Source organism: Opisthocomus hoazin, chromosome 9, assembly GCF_030867145.1.
Source record: "Opisthocomus hoazin isolate bOpiHoa1 chromosome 9, bOpiHoa1.hap1, whole genome shotgun sequence".
NCBI classification, from domain to species: domain Eukaryota; kingdom Metazoa; phylum Chordata; class Aves; order Opisthocomiformes; family Opisthocomidae; genus Opisthocomus; species Opisthocomus hoazin.
Genome location: NC_134422.1, coordinates 28,993,038 through 29,010,568, shown reverse-complemented (window position 1 = coordinate 29,010,568; position 17,531 = coordinate 28,993,038). Strand labels below are relative to the sequence as shown.

At 43.6% G+C, this 17,531-nt stretch overlaps 1 protein-coding gene across 8 annotated transcripts in view; it reads right to left on the bottom strand.

Moving 5' to 3' along the window:
• Positions 1-17,145, bottom strand: part of ABI2 (abl interactor 2) — an 80,042-nt gene extending 62,897 nt beyond the window's left edge. For 3 of the 8 annotated variants that reach the window (XM_075429650.1, XM_075429652.1, XM_075429651.1), the window contains exon 1: positions 16,902-17,144. In XM_075429650.1, coding sequence (XP_075285765.1) covers positions 16,902-17,018 — 117 coding nt within the window. In that variant the 5' untranslated portion in view covers positions 17,019-17,144. Of the gene's footprint in view, positions 1-16,901 lie in introns of all 8 variants that reach the window. The other 5 variants (XM_075429655.1, XM_075429657.1, XM_075429654.1 and 2 more) reach the window with 3 other exon arrangements.
• Between the last annotated feature and the right edge of the window lie 386 nt (positions 17,146-17,531).

Genomic DNA, 17,531 nt, shown 5'->3' with positions numbered 1-17,531 from the left:
CCGAGGCTGGTGCATGGTAGGGGATGTGATACACCCACTCAATACTGTGTTCTTTGGCCCAGGTGTCTATGAGGCTGTTGCAAAAGTGGGTCCCGTTGTCCGACTCAATTCTTTCGGGAGTGCCATGTCGCCACAGGACTTGTTTTTCCAGGCCCAGGATGGTATTCCGGGTGGTGGCATGGGGCACAGGGTAGGTTTCCAGCCATCCGGTGGTGGCCTCCACCACTGTGAGCACATAGCGCTTGCCTTGACGGGTTTGTGGCAGTGTGATGTAGTCAATCTGCCAAGCCTCCCCATATTTATATTTTAGCCATTGTCCTCCATACCACTGAGGCTTTACCCGCTTGGCTTGCTTGACTGCAGCGCATGTTTCACATTCATGGATAACCTGTGCCATGGTATCCATGGTCAAGTCCACCCCTCGGTCACGACCCCATCTGTATGTCGCATCTCTTCCTTGGTGGCCCGAGGTGTCATGGGCCCACCGAGCTATAAAGAATTCACCCTTACGTTGCCAGTCCAGATCCACCTGAGCCACTTCAATCTTGGCAGCCTGATCTACCTGGTGGTTGTTTTGATGTTCTTCAGTGGCCCGACTCTTAGGGACATGGGCATCCATGTGACGGACTTTTACAGCCAACTGCTCTAGCCAGGCAGCAATATCTTGCCACAATGGGGCAGCCCAGATAGGTTTGCCTCTGCGCTGCCAGTTGTTCTTCTTCCATTGCTGCAGCCACCCCCATAAAGCACTGGCCACCATCCAGGAGTCAGTGCAAAGATAGAGCACTGGCCACTTCTCTCGACTGGCAATGTCTAAAGCCAGCTGGATGGCTTTCACCTCTGCAAACTGGCTGGACTCACCTTCTCCCTCGGCAGTTTCCGCGACTTGTCGTGTAGGGCTCCATACAGCAGCCTTCCACCTCCGCTGCTTCCCCACAATGCCACAGGACCCATCCGTGAACAGGGCATACTGTTTCTTATCTTCTGGCAGCTGGTTATACAGTGGGGCCTCTTCAGCACGTGTCACCTCCTCCTCTGGCGATGCTCCAAAATCTTTGCCTTCTGGCCAGTCCATGATTACCTCCAGAATTCCTGGGCGACTGGGGTTTCCCATTCGGGCACGCTGGGTGATCAGCGCGACTCACTTACTCCACGTAGCATCGGTGGCATGATGAGTAGAGGGGACCCTCTCTTTGAGCATCCAGCCCAGGACCGGCAATCGTGGAGCTAGGAGGAGCTGTGCTTCAGTGCCAACCACTTCTGAAGCAGCTCGAACGCCTTCATATGCTGCCAGAATCTCTTTTTCAGTGGGAGTATAGCGGGCCTCGGATCCTTTGTATCCCCGGCTCCAAAACCCCAGGGGTCGACCTCGAGCCTCCCCTGGTGTTTTCTGCCAGAGACTCCAGGTTGGGCCATTCTCCCCGGCTGCGGTGTAGAGCACGTTTTTAACATCTTGCCCTGACCGGACTGGACCAAAGGCTACAGCATGAGCTATCTCCCGTTTAATCTGTTCAAATGCCTGTCGTTGCTCAGGGCCCCATTCAAAATCATTCTTCTTCCGGGTCACGAGGTACAGAGGACTTACAACCTGGCTGTAATTTGGGATGTGTATCCTACAAAAACCCACAACACCTAAGAAGGCCTGTGCTTCCTTTTTGCTGGTTGGTGGAGACATAGCTGCTGTTTTGTTGATGACATCCATTGGGATGTGATGGCACCCATGCTGCCATTTTATTCTTAAAAACTGGATCTCTTGTGCAGGTCCCTTGACTTTACTTCGCTTAATGGCACCTCCAGCAGAACCTAAACAACAGGTACCATTCTCAGAATTTTGGCCTTTCAGAGCTGACCTGGGAGTTTCATTGAATATAGCACTTACCACGGGGGAATGCCAAGAGGCCTGAAAACTAAGGTCACATCAGTTCAAAAAAATACCATAAGATGACTATCATTTCTCTTCCTCCAAAAAAAACAAAAAAAAGCATTCTTGGTTCCCTTTATCAGCAGGGGAATTGAAGTCACACACGTATAGTAACTCTGCAGTAGACCCCAAGAACAAACTTCAGATCTAAAATTGGTGCTTTATCTCCAGAAGACCTCTCTTCCTCAAATGATAAAACACATCATACTGCTTATGGAAAACTCCTACTGTTCCCAGTCTCATTAAGCAGCCTCAAGGGTGGCACAGAAAATGGAAGGAAATGCGGCTTGGTTTTAGGGTTTGGTTTGGGGGCTTTCTTCTACAATCAACTCAAAACTAAAAAGAAAGAATTTCCTTAAGTTTGTTTTTCATTTTTAAGATGTCACACAGAAGATCTGATTGAGATTATACACTGAATATTAAAAAAGATGAGCATGCTGCTTACGAAAGAAGCTAAAGTTCGTAAAATACAATGCTTTGAACCTTCAGCAGGGCCAAAGAAACCTCCCATTCTTCTCTGGATCCCTAACACAAGACACCACTAAAGAAAAGGTAAGAAAATTTCATGGAAGGTGAAATACGAGAAAAATACTAATCTTTGTTCATCACACGAAAACAAGCAAAGGCAAAATCCCCTGCTCTTTATAGTACTTTTAAGCACAGACGTTCCAGAGGACAAGCTGATCACTGGCATTGTACTCCCTACTTGCTCATTTCATGAAAAATACCTTTTTTTATATAAGTATAAATGGTTAAATAATATATACCTCAGCATTAACTACCCATCTGTTGATCAAGTGAGACAATTCACAAGAGCCTGTCTTGCATAATACATATAATTTATAAACCTTACTTAAATGAGGGGTCTTAAAATGCTACAATTGTTTACAACAGGCTCATTAGAGTGAAAATTTTTGTTTTCATGGATCTCTGCATTTGGTACGTATTATTATAGACTTATGCACAGAAATGAGAAAAACAAAAATTTGACTTTTACCCCTCCCTCTTGCTCCAGTCATCAGAACTGGATTTACTCTATTGTATTTGTATTAAATGACAAATTATTAACTAAAACAAATGTAAAGACTGTGTATGTATTAAAAATACCTAAAATTTAAGTTAAAAGCACAACTTCGTAACGATTTACAATAGTTCTATGAACTCATCCCATCAAGTGGTTATAGAAGTGTCCTCAGTTTGGAGAGGGTTTAAATTAACTATTACCACCACCAGACAACTAGAACAGAGATTCGGAGCCTACAGATAACTTCTTACCTTCTGCTGTCCAAACTGACTGATATATACAGATGCACATATAGTCAGAAAGAATTTCTGGTTTCTTTTAGGAAAGGACTGCTCATATGACAATGCATTGAGAATTTGACAAAAAAGGCTGCAAAACCAATATCCTCACTAGTTTAGGCTGACTACACACTACTCTCTTTATCCAGAGTTTCCTCCTCGGAGCTTCTGCATGCTCAATCATTCTGCCCCTTCTGAGAGAGAGTACCTCATGCGCATCATTTCCCCAAGCACATGAAGACAAACAGGACTACATCTTTGAAGATAATTTCTGAGATCACCAACAGCTGAATAAAATGAGAAAACTGAGAAGTATGTCAGAAAACACTGCACACTAGTTTATTGTAACTAACAAATAAATGAAACCTCACAGTTTTATGCTTCTCTACAACTCCATCCACTCCCAGTTCTCTAGTTATTAGCCATGGTGGGAAAACCCAATTACTTTCAGTAGCACCATTTCAGCACCCCCATACATACTCCACCACATAAAAATCTTTAGTGCCTTCCCACAAATGAAATTTATCCAGATCTTATTTAACTGACATGAGCAACTTGACACATTAATTCCCTCTCCTTGTAATGCCAAATCAACACCAACTTGTGCAATAACTATTTCAAAGGATACAAGATATGTGGAAACTATGATATTAAACAGAAGCAATATCCCAAACAATCCAGTGAAAGGGGTTACAGTGGACTATACAAAATTCTGCCTATAATGGGCACAAAACTCCATCACGGACAAATTCAGAACAAATGTAAGGATAAGACATACAAAAGAAAAAGACAGAACTGCTTATATTCTCATTATTTATTTCAACTGTTTAGCATTTTTTAGAATACCATTAAATCCTAAACCTTAACTCATAGTAATAATTCCATAGATAATGTTAAATAGCATTACCTATCATAGAATCAATCATAGAATGGTTTGGGTTGGAAGGGACCTTTAGAGGTCATCTGGTTCCAACTCCCCTGCCATGGGCAGGGATACCTTCCACTACACCAGGTTGCTCGAAGCCCCATCCAGCCTGGCCTTGAACACTGCCAGGGAGGAGGCAGCCACAGCTGCTCTGGGAAACCTGTGCCAGTGCCTCATAGTAAAGAATTTCTCTCTTATATCCAGTCTAAACCTACCCTCTTTCAGTTTAAAGCCATTACCCCTTGTCCTATCACTCCAAGCCCTTGTAAAGAGTGCCTCTCCAGCTCTCTTGTAGGCCCCTTCAGGTAGTGAAAGGCCACACTAAGGTCTCCCTGCAGCCTTCTCTTCTCCAGACTGAACAGCCCCAACTCTCTGAGCCTTTCCTCACAGGAGAGGTGCTCCAGCTCTCTGATCATTGTTGTGGCCCTCCTCTGGACCTGCTCCAACAGCTCCATGTCTTTCCTGTGCTGAGGGCTCCAGACATGGACACAGGACTCCAGGTGGGCTCTCACCAGAGCAGAGCGGAGGGGCAGAATCCCCTCCCTCACCCTGCTGGCCACGCTGCTTCTGATCCAGCCCAGGATGCGGTTGGCCTTTGTGTGCACATTGTCGGGTCATGTTCAGCTTCTCATCAACTAACATCCCCAAGTCCTTCTCCTCATGGCTGCTCTCAATCCATTCTCCACCAAGTCTATATTTGGGCTCAGGATTGCCCCAACTCATATGCAGGACCTTGTACTTGGCCTTGTTGAACCTCATGAAGTTCGCACAGGCCCACCTCTCAAGCCTGTCAAGGTCACTCTGATGCCATCCCTTCCCTCCAGCGTGTCAAACGCACCACACCGCTTGGTGTGACTGGCAAACTTGCTGAGGGTGCGCTCAATCCCACTGTCCATGTCGCCGACAAAGATGTTCAGCAACGCGGGTCCTTATACTGACCCCTGACAAAAACCACTCGTCCCTGGTCTGCATTTGGACATTGAGCCATTGATCGCAACAGTTTGAGTGCAACCATCCAGCCAGTTCCTTATCCAACGAGTGGTCCGTCTGTCAAATCCATGTCTCTGCAGTGTAGAGACAAGGATGTCACAAAGGGCAGTGTCAAATGCTTTGCACAAGTTCAGGCAGATGACATCAGTTGCTCTTCCCTTATCCACCAACACTGTAACTCCATTGTAGAAGGCCACCAAACTAACAAATTAATTATCGAATTAAATTTAGTATCAATGTGCTTTACCTTAGAAAAAGTAGAAAACCAGTGTACATAATTCACACTCCTCACAACTTTATATGCATATTCTTATGATCTCTCTGTCAAACATAGCAGCTTCTTTTTTGATGTTCTGCTCACACAGCATTTTTCAACCTTTCTCAACATCTGTCATCCACATCAGCCTCCTATTTTGCTGTTAGCAGTGTGAGGAATAAGAGGTTATTATTTCTCCTTTTAGATATATTTATAAATAGTGAAAATTACTGTAAATTTTCTCTAATGGCATGGTATCTTTAGTATTCTATTATATAAGGTTTTTTCTCCTTTGAGCTAAATACTTCGTGCTTGTCCCCCTACACACACTCTTCAGACTGATAAATGTATGTTAACTGATTCAAGGTAACCATTTAATTTGGGATATTTAACATATTTACATTCCCCCCAAGTTGCAGCACTCCTGTGTTGTTTACACAATAAAAAGAGTAGGTAAACATCAAACTTGTGCACTCTGCAGCAAACATTCTGCTTCACAAATAAAGCTATAAACAAGCTCCACTTCTCATGCCAACTTACAAACTTATCACCTAGTTAAAAAATCAGAGTGAATTACGAACTTTGCAATATCCAGCACTAATCAAACGTACACTTTAAAAGGACATTCTCTGAAATCGTTCTGAGAATTTGCACTGTATATTCAGTAAACACATACTATTTAATGATTATTATGAAAGCAAATCAAGACATATTAGTGTGCTTTGCATTCATACTAACTATTCTAGTAATAAATGTCTTTTTTTAAAGAGAAAATTTTTGTCTCTTTAAGAAACAAAATATACAGAGATCAGACTCAAAAATACTGTTTCAGCTATGTTTATATATCCCTGTCTGCTAAGAACAGCAGTACCAGGAACAGACTTTCACAGTTCTAGCAGACAGACAATACAGAAAAACAAGCACTAATTCTGCTTTCAAAAGTCACATATTACCTAAAGGTTATCTGTCATGACTCCTTCACGTTTAGTAAGTGTCAGCCCTTTCCGCTCAGTTTTCACTGGGGGGGGCAGAAACACCACCTGACACTGTCACTACTAACTTTCAGGCCTAACGAACAGCATTGCTGCTGCACAAAGTTTGATGACTGGTATCTCAAAGAACTTCTCTCTTACCCTGGAACAGTCGATCTAACAGTTCACTGCCCTCAGCAGGGATGGTCCCACTCCTTCCTTATTGCACTCCCCTCTCCTCCCTCGCTTCACACTCCCACCATCACTGAGCAAAGGCAACGATGCTTTTCTTGTCCCTAGATAGTTTCCTGTTAGTTTAGCTAACTGAACTGGCTCACAAATGATCAGATAAGGACCAGACCCAGGACAAGCGCACAGGTAGAACTAGAAGCAGAAAGATGTTAGATCAGCTCAGCAATCTTGTCCCTAAACAGCAGCAAAGCCTAATACTTGCAGGTTTTGACAGGCACTGCTTTAACTTCTAGCCATCTTATATTTCAAAGGTTTCTAGGTGGGCAACAGGAAGAATTTATGCACTTAGCGATTTTAAATGCAAGTTTTCAAATCTACAAAACCCAGCCTTTTTCAGGATGGTCCAGCAGGCAGCCCATTCCATCTCAACACTTCAACACTGCATAAAGCTGCTAGGGCAGGCCTTCGTAAACCATAATCTGAATGCCTCTTACTGTTCCTGCACCCAACCAAAATTTAGAGCCGCTGCCAGAACCACCCAGCTGGTAATGCACTGGACAAAGAGAAAATTGCGATCTGCCCTCCACTGCTGGAAAGACTGGGGCAGTCTTCTGAAACCCTCAATCCCCTCAGTGAAACTTTTTAACACTGACAAGCAGGTAAATACGTTTTTCAAACCTTCCTCATATAAGCTGTTCAAAAGCAAAAATTCCTGATTTTTATTCTACATAGCTATGATAGAAAGATTTCCTTTAACTCTAAAACTCAACTTTAAACCACTTTCTTCTTCCTTGAACTCAGTGAAAGTGCTTATACTAACACTAAAAAACAAAACCTCACAGAAATTCTTGCAAGGTTTATCCTAATCCTTTACTAAAAAGATTCACCAAAAAGAAAAACAGAAATTAGTATCCACTTTCTAACAACATTTATCAACCTGCCAATAATTTGCCCATAAAATGTTTTCAATAAAACGCCAAAAATCAGGATCATCAGCTTGTTTTATTATTTATTTCCAACACAATTCGTAATATGACACAGTCATAAAAACATAAAAGAACAGTAGTTCACAATACAGGAAACAGTTCTTCTGAAGCTTATCTATTTGTTCCTGTAAATATCAGTTTGAAAACTGAAAAGAATTAAAATAAGTTTGATAATGATGGCATGCAGGCTGAAATAAGCATCTTCAAACAAAAGCATCTCAGGCTTCGCTAGTATCTGTTAATAATAGCATTTTAATAGGCATAATCTGATCTTCTACGAGCATGCTTTTAAAAACCTGGTGTGACCTATGGTATAAGTCAACTTTGACAAAACCACAGCCAGCTCAAAAATAGACAAGAGACTCAAAAGTTATTCTCAAGACTTTTGACAGAGTTCCTGTATATTAAAGCAGCAAATTCACAGCAAAGTTACAAAATATCCTAATAAAAACATTCACATTTACCTAGAAAATTGTTTAACTTTAAGAAGAAATACTGAATTTATGAGTTCAGCACAAAACTGACTTTGGCTATGTATATAACCAACACATATAGGCTACCAAAACCCGAAACCAAGCATTTGTTCCTCACCCTGCAATACACTGAGCATAAAACAACCTCACTACAGTAACACTAACAATAATAATATATCAAACACTTGTGTTTCAAACAAAGATCATTAAAAATAGATATTAAAATGACATCTACTGGGAAATAAGCTACAGAAAAAGTGAATAGCATATATAGAGTGCATAGTTCACAGCACATCACTATAAATTTGTCAGAGCAACTCGTTCATTGCACCTGGGAACCAGAAAATTAAGATTTCTCACTGAAATAGGCACAACTCATTTGTAAGAACATATTAGTTCATTCACTTCAAGAAAAAATTGCCAACCTAGCCTGTGAGAACCCTGAAGAGAGGAAATTCACCTAAATTCAATGTGCTGATTACATACTTCGTCTACTGACATGCAGTTTTGCTTCATAAAGTATGAGTAAGCCCAATGACTAAAGTTCCAGGTATGGGCATCAAACCAAACCTACAGAACTTTGATCTCCAAGCAAGAGGTTATTTTCAGGTGCATGATTAAGTGTGAAAACATAATATTTGAAAATAAAATCTAAGAAAAATGGGCCAGCAGACTCCAGACACAGATCCTACTGAAAATCTGCAGCAAAACACTGTACTTAAATCAGTGTTTTCTTCTCCAATAAAATATTCTGCTGAACATAACAGAGTAAGATTTCACTTGCTTAAAGCACTGACTGGAGAAGTTCTTGTCTTAACACAGTGCACCATGGCGGTGCACCACTTCCTGCCTTAAAACCTACAGCGCTAACCCACAAAGATTAATGGCTGCAAATGCAAGTAAAACACGAGCAACAGGCAATAAATTTTAGAGAGCTTATTAACTGTACGACGCAGAAGCTTGCTACTCTGAATTACAATTCTTGATCAATATTATTCGATAACCATTATCTGAAAATAAACTATGGAAGGGAAAAACCAGAATGCGACTTTAAACTAACGTTTAGGGTTACAACACTTACTTTATATTAGCAACTTGCATATTCACAAATTTTATTGTCACACTTACATATACAGTATTACCACCAGCAACTCCCATTACCACTAATAAAATGGCTCATGCTGTTTCCACTTCCACACAATAGAGAATCAGTCCGGCTCTTCCTGAACTCCACGTTTAACTTGTGTCACTGTTAAATGCATTAAACTAGTTTTCCTGGCAAAACACAGCACAGTCAATGCACAGGAAAAGTAGATGACTGGTCGAATGATAAATACTTCACCAACTTTACCAGCTACATTCACTCACTTAACAAGAAACAGACAAGATGGTCCCATATCTAGATTATCCTCACTAAACTTACCAGCCTAACAAACAGCTCTCTGTAAACCTTGAGTACAGAGATGTGCAATAACAATATGGGCAATCATTTCATATAGTTACAACTACAAAAGGCATATACTGTGACTGAACCATGGAATTTTATTTCAGAAAATTAGAATCAGACACATAAACAACATCCTTTCAGTATTTCTTTCTAATTTTGTCACAAATATTGAAAACATTTGGTATCACTTGAGAAGATTTCTCTTTTTATACATCCTGACAATGCAAGGGAGACTATGTAACTCTCTCCTTCAAGCAACAGTATCTGCCAACCTTCCTTTAAATTATCAGGTCCTTAAAGCTTAGGCACTCGCAGATACAGTAACTAAAAGGAAAGGAGAAAAATAAAAAGCAAAGAACCCAAAAAGATCATTAGTGTTATTACTGGATAGTGACTTTTTACAAGGGCCTGGAGTGACAGGACAAGGGGCAATGGCTTTAAACTGAAAGAGGGTAGGTTTAGACATAAGAAAGAAATTCTTCACTCTGAGGGTGGTGAGGCACTGGCACAAGTTGCCCAGAGAAGCTGTGGCTGCCCCCTCCCTGGCAGTGTTCAAGGCCAGGTTGGATGGGGCTTCGAGCAACCTGGTGTAGTGGAAGGTGTCCCTGCCCATGGCAGGGGAGTTGGAACCAGATGACCTCTAAAGGTCCCTTCCAACCCAAACCATTCTGTGATTCTACTGGTTCCTATATAGTAGCACCAGAGTCCACCTTCTAGTTACTTCCACCTTCTGCCTAAAGGGAACATGGAGAAAAGTGGATTGTGAAACCACTTGCAAGCTGAACACGAGAGCACCAGAGGAGAGACACTGAAGTAAGTAGTAGGACTTTTACTTAGCCAGCTATTTCAAATTTGCAGAAAGCATCACTTCTTGAAATCAAAACAACAGTGACCACATACAGTCTTCTTAATCACTAAGCTTATTTTCTCTTGATTGTTGGAAATTGAGTGATAATGACAAACACAAGTAAAGGTTAATGGAAATGGAGTGTACTGAAGTAACACCCCCCCCCCCGACCTGTGTATTGGGTTTACGTGGCAAGGTTTTGCTAGCAGGGTGGCTGCAGGGGTGGACGCTGTGAGAAGAGATCAGGAGATGCCCCCATGTCAGACAGAGCCAGTTCTAGCCAGCTCCAAAACTGACCCACCACTGGCCAAAGTTGAGCCAGTCAGTGGTGCTGGTGGCACCTCTGTGACAGCACATTAAGAAAGGGTAAAGAACATGGTGAAGCAGCTGTGAGTGAGAAAAATGTGAGAGTAACAACCCTGCAGACACCAAGGTCAGAGAAGGAGGACGGGAACGAGATGCTCCAGGAACTGGAGCCAAGATTCCCCTGCAGCCTGTGGAGAAGACCACAATGGCACAGGTTGTCTCCTTGCAGCCCATGTAGGACCACAGTGGAGCAGATAGCCACCTGCAGCCCAGGGAGGACCCCACATCGGAGCAGGTGGATATGCCCTGAAAGAAGCTGCAGCCTGTGGAGAGCCCATGCCAGAGCAGGCTCCTGGCAGGAGCTGTGGCTTATGGAGAGAAGTCATGCAGGAGCAAGTTTCTGGCAGGAACTATGACCCATGGAAGACCCACACTCGAGCAGTCTGTTCCTGTAGGCCTGTACTCTCTTGGGAAAGACCCATGCTGGAGCAGTTCTGAAAGAACCGCAGCCCATAGGAAGGACCCCTGTTGGAGCACTTCGTGAAGGACTGTATCCCATGGGAGGGACAGCACACTGGAGCAGGGGAAGAGGGTGAGGAGGAAGGAGCAGCAAAGTGTTATGAACTGACCGCAACCCCCATTCCCCATTCCCTTGCACCACTCGGGAGGAGGAGGTAGAAGAGTTGCAAATGAAGGAGTGAAGTTGAGCCTAGAAAGAAGAGATGGGGGGGAGTGGGAAGGTGGTTTTAGTTTTGGTTTTGTTTCTCATTATCCTACTCTGTTTCTAACTGTCAATAAATTAAATTAATATTCCCCAAGTTGAGTCTGTTTTACCCATGACAGTAATTGGTGAGTGATCTCCCTGTCCTCATCTCAACCCATGAGCTGCTTTTTCTTACTTTCTCCTGTTGTTCTGCTGAGGACAGAGAGTGAGAGAGCGGCTTGATGGGCACCTGGCAGACAGTCAAGGCTAACCCACCACAGCATACTACTTCAAATCACATAGATGAAATCCTACCATAGCCTGGTGGGCCAGATATACCTTTGTATTCATTTATTGCACTTGGGAGTAAGATACTAAAATGTATTGTCCATATATCCATTATTGCTGTTTTCTAGTTTCCTAGTATTTTTAAAGAGTTTCAACTTGTCAGCATCTTCCTGAAGTTCTGCACTAATATTCACTGGAGCTAATCAATATCCACTTTCATGCCTGCAGAACAAGCGTTCCATCAACGTTAAGCTTAATCACCTCTTCACTGAAGTTGGATTATAAAAGAAACAAGTTTAAGGAACGGAAAGGTTGAAAACAACTTTCCCCCGATACTCACATTTCTGATGGTTAAATAAATTTTACAAATCTAACTCAGCCACCTCTGTTAAGGTGATACGCATATTCAGTAAAGAGACTAGAGATCTTTCTTCAACTTGTTTATAAACCATAACACCTGCAATTCCCTATATACTTATGCAAGTTATATACTGGTACCGGTCATTACAAGCAATCCCACAGAAATTTCACATTATATTACTAAAGCTGTAACCACTAAGTTACTATTTGTAAAGGACCACCATTTCTGTAATTTAGAACTAGTCTGCTAATATATGCCTTATTCTCTTGTTCAGCCTACTGGAAGATGCTTGCAAATGTGCAGCTACTTGGCTTTGATTAGAAGGTCTAAGTAAAATTAACAGATATGTGCAAAACAACTACGAAACTCATCAGTCTAGGGACTGTAGTAAAATTACTGAGAAACAAGTAGTTTTCAGTTATGTCTATTTCAGTAAAGCTATCTGCAGGAGCTGAAAGCAGGTACTTCTAATAACCAGAAGGATGGAATATTAAGAACAGGAATAAAAATCCCCTTCCCATCCTTCCCCTCACAAACACCAGAAGGCTGTTTCCGTATATAAAATGCAATACAGTCATGGCAACCTGAGGACTATGAAGAGAGGAAAATCAGAAGCTCACTCTTCCTTTTCAGTCTCTAGAGCTGACAAGCGAAGCATAATAAGCTTGACAAACTGAGAAATACAGAGCCTTTTAGAAGAATCTGGACAACACGGCACAGAGAAATCCTATGCTCCTTCTGAAAGCTGAGCAGGGCACAGAGGCTTGGCTTTCCACTCAATTCCGCATGCTAACTTTGGTGGGGGGACTTCCCCCCCCACTCCCAAATCTGTTCCCGATAGATATTTACTGGCTGAAACGTCTCCATCTGGTAATTTTTTTCTGATTCTTTCAACAATCAGTTAACAGACACAAGCATTCAGTTACTCTAGAAAGCTCCATGCACTGCACAAAATGAAAAGCTGATTTTTTAAAAGAGTGATGATCATGAGAAACAAACAAAAGACTATTCCAGAATAGACTTATACAGCACAAGCTCAAAGAAACCTGACAGGCCAAGACAGTGTTGGAATTTATATTAGTATACCAGTAACAAGATGTGCAAATAGCTTAAGTGTTTGGTTTTGTTATTTACACCATGATAACAAGAAATTTTCTTTAGGATATTCCTGAAGAAAAATAATGCAGGAATATGAAAATTTTGTAAGCGTGGCACACTGTTCAGTATAACTGTTCTCGGCTTTTTTATGAAAGACCCAGATAAATCAATGCAGACTGCAAATACTTTTTTTATGACAGAAAGATAATCAAATTTTATAGAATTACTCTGTTGCTCAGTTTAGACTGAGATTGAACTTGGTAACAGAGGACACAGCAGTAGTACATAAAGCACTCAACAGACAGTATAAAATTTAACCTATCACTGACATTGTGACAAAAAACATCCTCCCAAATAAAAATGCCTATCTTCCCCTCCTCTTTAAGTATGTAGAAATAACTGTATGATTTCTCCAAGTTATCAGAAGAATAAGACCTTTTAAGCAAGAAAATTTATTTGATTAAAGTGAGCACTTTATGCATTTATGCTTAAAAATGAATTATCATTATTATTATTTGAAGTAGAATCATCATCACAGAAAATTTGTTAAACTACAGCAATTAGTATGCAAGTTGAAATTATACTTTAAGCTTTTCTTCTACCACTTTATTTTCCTATTTAACAGAGTAGTGTCTCTTGAAAAATACATGACCTTACTAGGTAATTGATTGGCCGGAGGGCTGGGAGACCGACTTACCCAGTGAGAAAATTTAAAAAGACAATCACTGGTGAAGAACAATGAACGAAAAAAGCTTTTTTTGCCTAAACAGTAGCTTTTCATCTTTCATTGCTGCAGATCCATTTATTATATATTTGCTGTATTTCCTATCATTTTCCACAAAATTTTCAGCTGATGTGCTCTGATACACTACTGTATTGGACTCAAGGGAAGGGTTACAATTTATGTAACATTCCCCATTGCTAAAGTAATGGAGCTCAATCGTAATTTGGATAAACACTGCCAAAACTTTAAAGACTGGACTTCTCATTTCATAAGCGAAGTCAAATGAGTTGCAACTGCCACAACTCTACTACCATGAACTAGCAATTTCCACATGTAAGACATTACATGCTCAATTATTTCAAAGCTGCTGCAATGTTGCTAATGGGGGAAAGAGAAAAAACACATTCACTGTAGGACTCAACTTCAAATTCTCTATTAAGCTGACCTAGGCCTCCACTGACTTTTGCAACAATTTTTGTACTTGACAATAAAACCTCAAAGCATCAACTGGCACAAAGAGAAAAGTGGGCGACTTGTCTACTGACAAATACAGGCCAATGTAATGCCTTCAGTGCCCCCATCACCACACTGCCCACCATCCTGCAGATCAAGTTCAGATCTCAGTCATGTTCTGAGCCTCCTCTAGGAGATCTTAAGAATATCCATGACAAAACTTTCTGTCAACAATGCAGCACTAAAGGATCAAAGTAAAATTAGTCCATCTTCACTACATGACTTTCTGGATGATTACTCTTCCACATGCTTCCGAGCAATCGCAAGCCCATCTTCGCCACAAAATCCAAGGCTACTGTTTTTGAATATGATTTGGACCTCACTAGGCATAATAGCTTTGGAATAATAATTATTATTAGAAGCAAAATCACCAATATCAAACTAGCCAATAATTATCTCCATTTACCTATTCCCCCTCTTGCAGAGAAGAAAAAAAAAAAATCAGCTTTGTATACATATCCTGTGCCGGAGTTTATGCAGCTCTGGCACTGTGAAGGTGGGGTGGGTTTGCTGACAGATCTGTTGCTAGGACACTGGCATCACTAAATCCATAATCCCCTCACACGGGACCTCTTCTCTACAATAATCCCACTCCATGGTCTCTCAGCCAACTCCAAAGGCCGGAGCCTATGGCCTAGCTGATGTCCTCCATTCCCCACTTGTTTAAAATTTAAACATGTTCATGCTGTGACCCGCACTGCACCTCACAGTCAACACTCACAATTCCATTCTTTCATTCTCACCTCCCCCTTAGAGCTCTCAGTTGTCACGATGCTTGGATAAACTGCCAACAGTTGGGGTATTGCTGTGCAGTGGCCAGAATCCATCAGGCTGACCAAGAGTGCCTCATTCTTCCCCTTCTCTCACCATCTGTCTGTATCCATCTCCCATTATCTTAGGCTGTCCTTATGGACTGTATGCTGTCTGGGGCAATAACCATCTTTTTTTCGTTCTCTATTTGTACAAAACAGCATAGAGTCCTCATCTGTAGTTTTTATTAAAACAGTAAAAGTGGAGCTGTCCAATACAGATTTTATAAACTTTGGTTTATAGGAAGCACACAAAAAAAGGTCAAGGAAAGAACAAAAAAAAAACCAAACTACATCTACTTCTTCCTATCTGGTTCTGCCTTCCAAGACTCCTCTCCCCTATTCCAGAAAAATCAGTTTCCCAGTTTCCAAAAAAGGCCTAAGTTTAAATACACATATGTCAGGTTATGACTCTAAGAAAATATTTCAATATATGTCTCCTAAAGAACATAAGTCATACTAATTCAATGTAGGAAAAGTCATTACATAATAAAAGACATCTATATAATTTCACTGTAATTGACATGTTTTGTAAACAACCCAAAACATGCAAAGTCTTCTCTCTAAAGGACAGCTGGTCATTCAACAATTCGAAAGAAACCATCAGAGCTTTTTTACAGGGACATTTTAAGTATCCTCTGTCACTGGTTAAATATTCTCTCCCATTTTCACTGGAAGAAATACCTCCCCACAGATCTCATTCCTGCTTGCCCTCTTGAAACACACAAACACTCTCCGCTTAGGGGACTGAAAGCAAAAATAAAACCGGGACCCTCTGTGCTTCTCTGAACACTGACACCACAACCCTGTCCCCCTCCTTTCTTTCCTACACCCTCAGACCCTTCTTAGGAATGACCCACAACTAAAAGGGCTTTTTTCTCTTTTTTTTTTTTCCCTTTTTTTTGTGTTTGTTTTGGAGGGAACTCTTTTATTTGGCCCTACAATTACTATCAAAGTAAACCAACTATATTTTGCCTCTCTTCCTACTGAAAAGAGAAAGAAAGTCAAAAAACCAAAGTCCTAACGCCAGCCTGGCTTCACAAAATCACAGAATGTTAGGGGCTGGAAGGGAGCTCTGGGGATCATCTAGTCCAACCCCCCTGCCGAAGCAGGGTCACCTAGAGCACGTTGCACGGGACCTCATTCTACTAAAAAGAGAAATAAAGGTAAAAACCAAAGTCCTAACGCCAGCCTGGCTTCAGAGCGGTCACCGCGAAAACCGCGCGCTGCGGTACCAACTTGTGCTTCACCCCTTTCTCCCCAGTCCCGCATCACCGCTGCCACACCGGGCTTTCACCCCGCACCCACCGCTGGGGAGCTGCCCACCCTGCCAAGGGAAACCCGCACCGACGGGCTTATATTAAATTAAAACCCATGCCACGGGGCTCCAGATCACCAGGCGCCAACACTGCTCGTACAGCACCCAGGCAGCTCCGCGGTGCGCCGCGTTCGTTCCGGACTCTTCCTGTCAGGAGGGTGGAAGGCGGGCACGAGACGCAGCGACAGAGACACGACCCGAAATAAAGGTCCAACGCGCTCACAAAGTGGAAGGAGTTTAATTTAGAAACCGTTTAAATATTTAAACGCCTCGTCACGCCGGGGCAGTTCACGCCGGGGGTGAACCAGCCTTCCCCCTCCTCCTCCTCCTCCTCCCCGGGCTGCAGCCGCCGCTGCCACCCTCCCACCGCTGAGGGGACCGCGGGGGACGCGACCCCCCTCCCCTCACCCGCCCGCCGGCCCCGCGGCGGGGAAGGACGCGGCCCGGCCCCCCGCCCACGCCCCGCCGCACCTGGATGTAGTTGGTCTCGCAGTACTCGGCCACCCGCTCCAGGTTCGTGTAGCTGTCGAACAGGGCCCGGCGCCCCCCCGGGATCTCTTCCTCCAGCAGCATCTGCAGCTCCGCCATCTTCACATCCTCTCACCGCTCCGTCCGTCCGTCCGTCCGTCCGTCCCTCCTCCTCGTCCCCCTCCGCCCCCTGCCCCCTCCGCGCGCGCGCGCGCCGCCCCCCGCCCCCCCCCACCCCAGGGCGCTACCGGCTGCCGGGGCCCGGCCTCGCGCCGCGGGCAGGGAACGCGCCAGACCCCCACCGCGGCGGGGGCGGGGCGCGGCCGGGCGACTCCTCGGCGCATGCGCCCGCCGCCCCCCAGCCCCCCTCCCCCCCCGTGCGCCCACTTCCGGTCTGTGCGGCGGGGGTCCGGGGCGGCTGCTTCACCGGGAGCCGCCGGAGCGAGCCGCTCCTCCGCCGCTTGGTTGTTGGTGGTTTTCCCAGGGGCCGTGTGCCGGTGGGGGCCCGGCCCGCAGCCCCGCACCGAGCTGCTGCCCTGAGGGCCGCCCCCGCACCAGAGCTGGCACCGGCCGCCGCGCCGGTCCGGAGGGCCGACACCACGGAGTAACGGGGGATTGCGTTTGAGGAAGCCT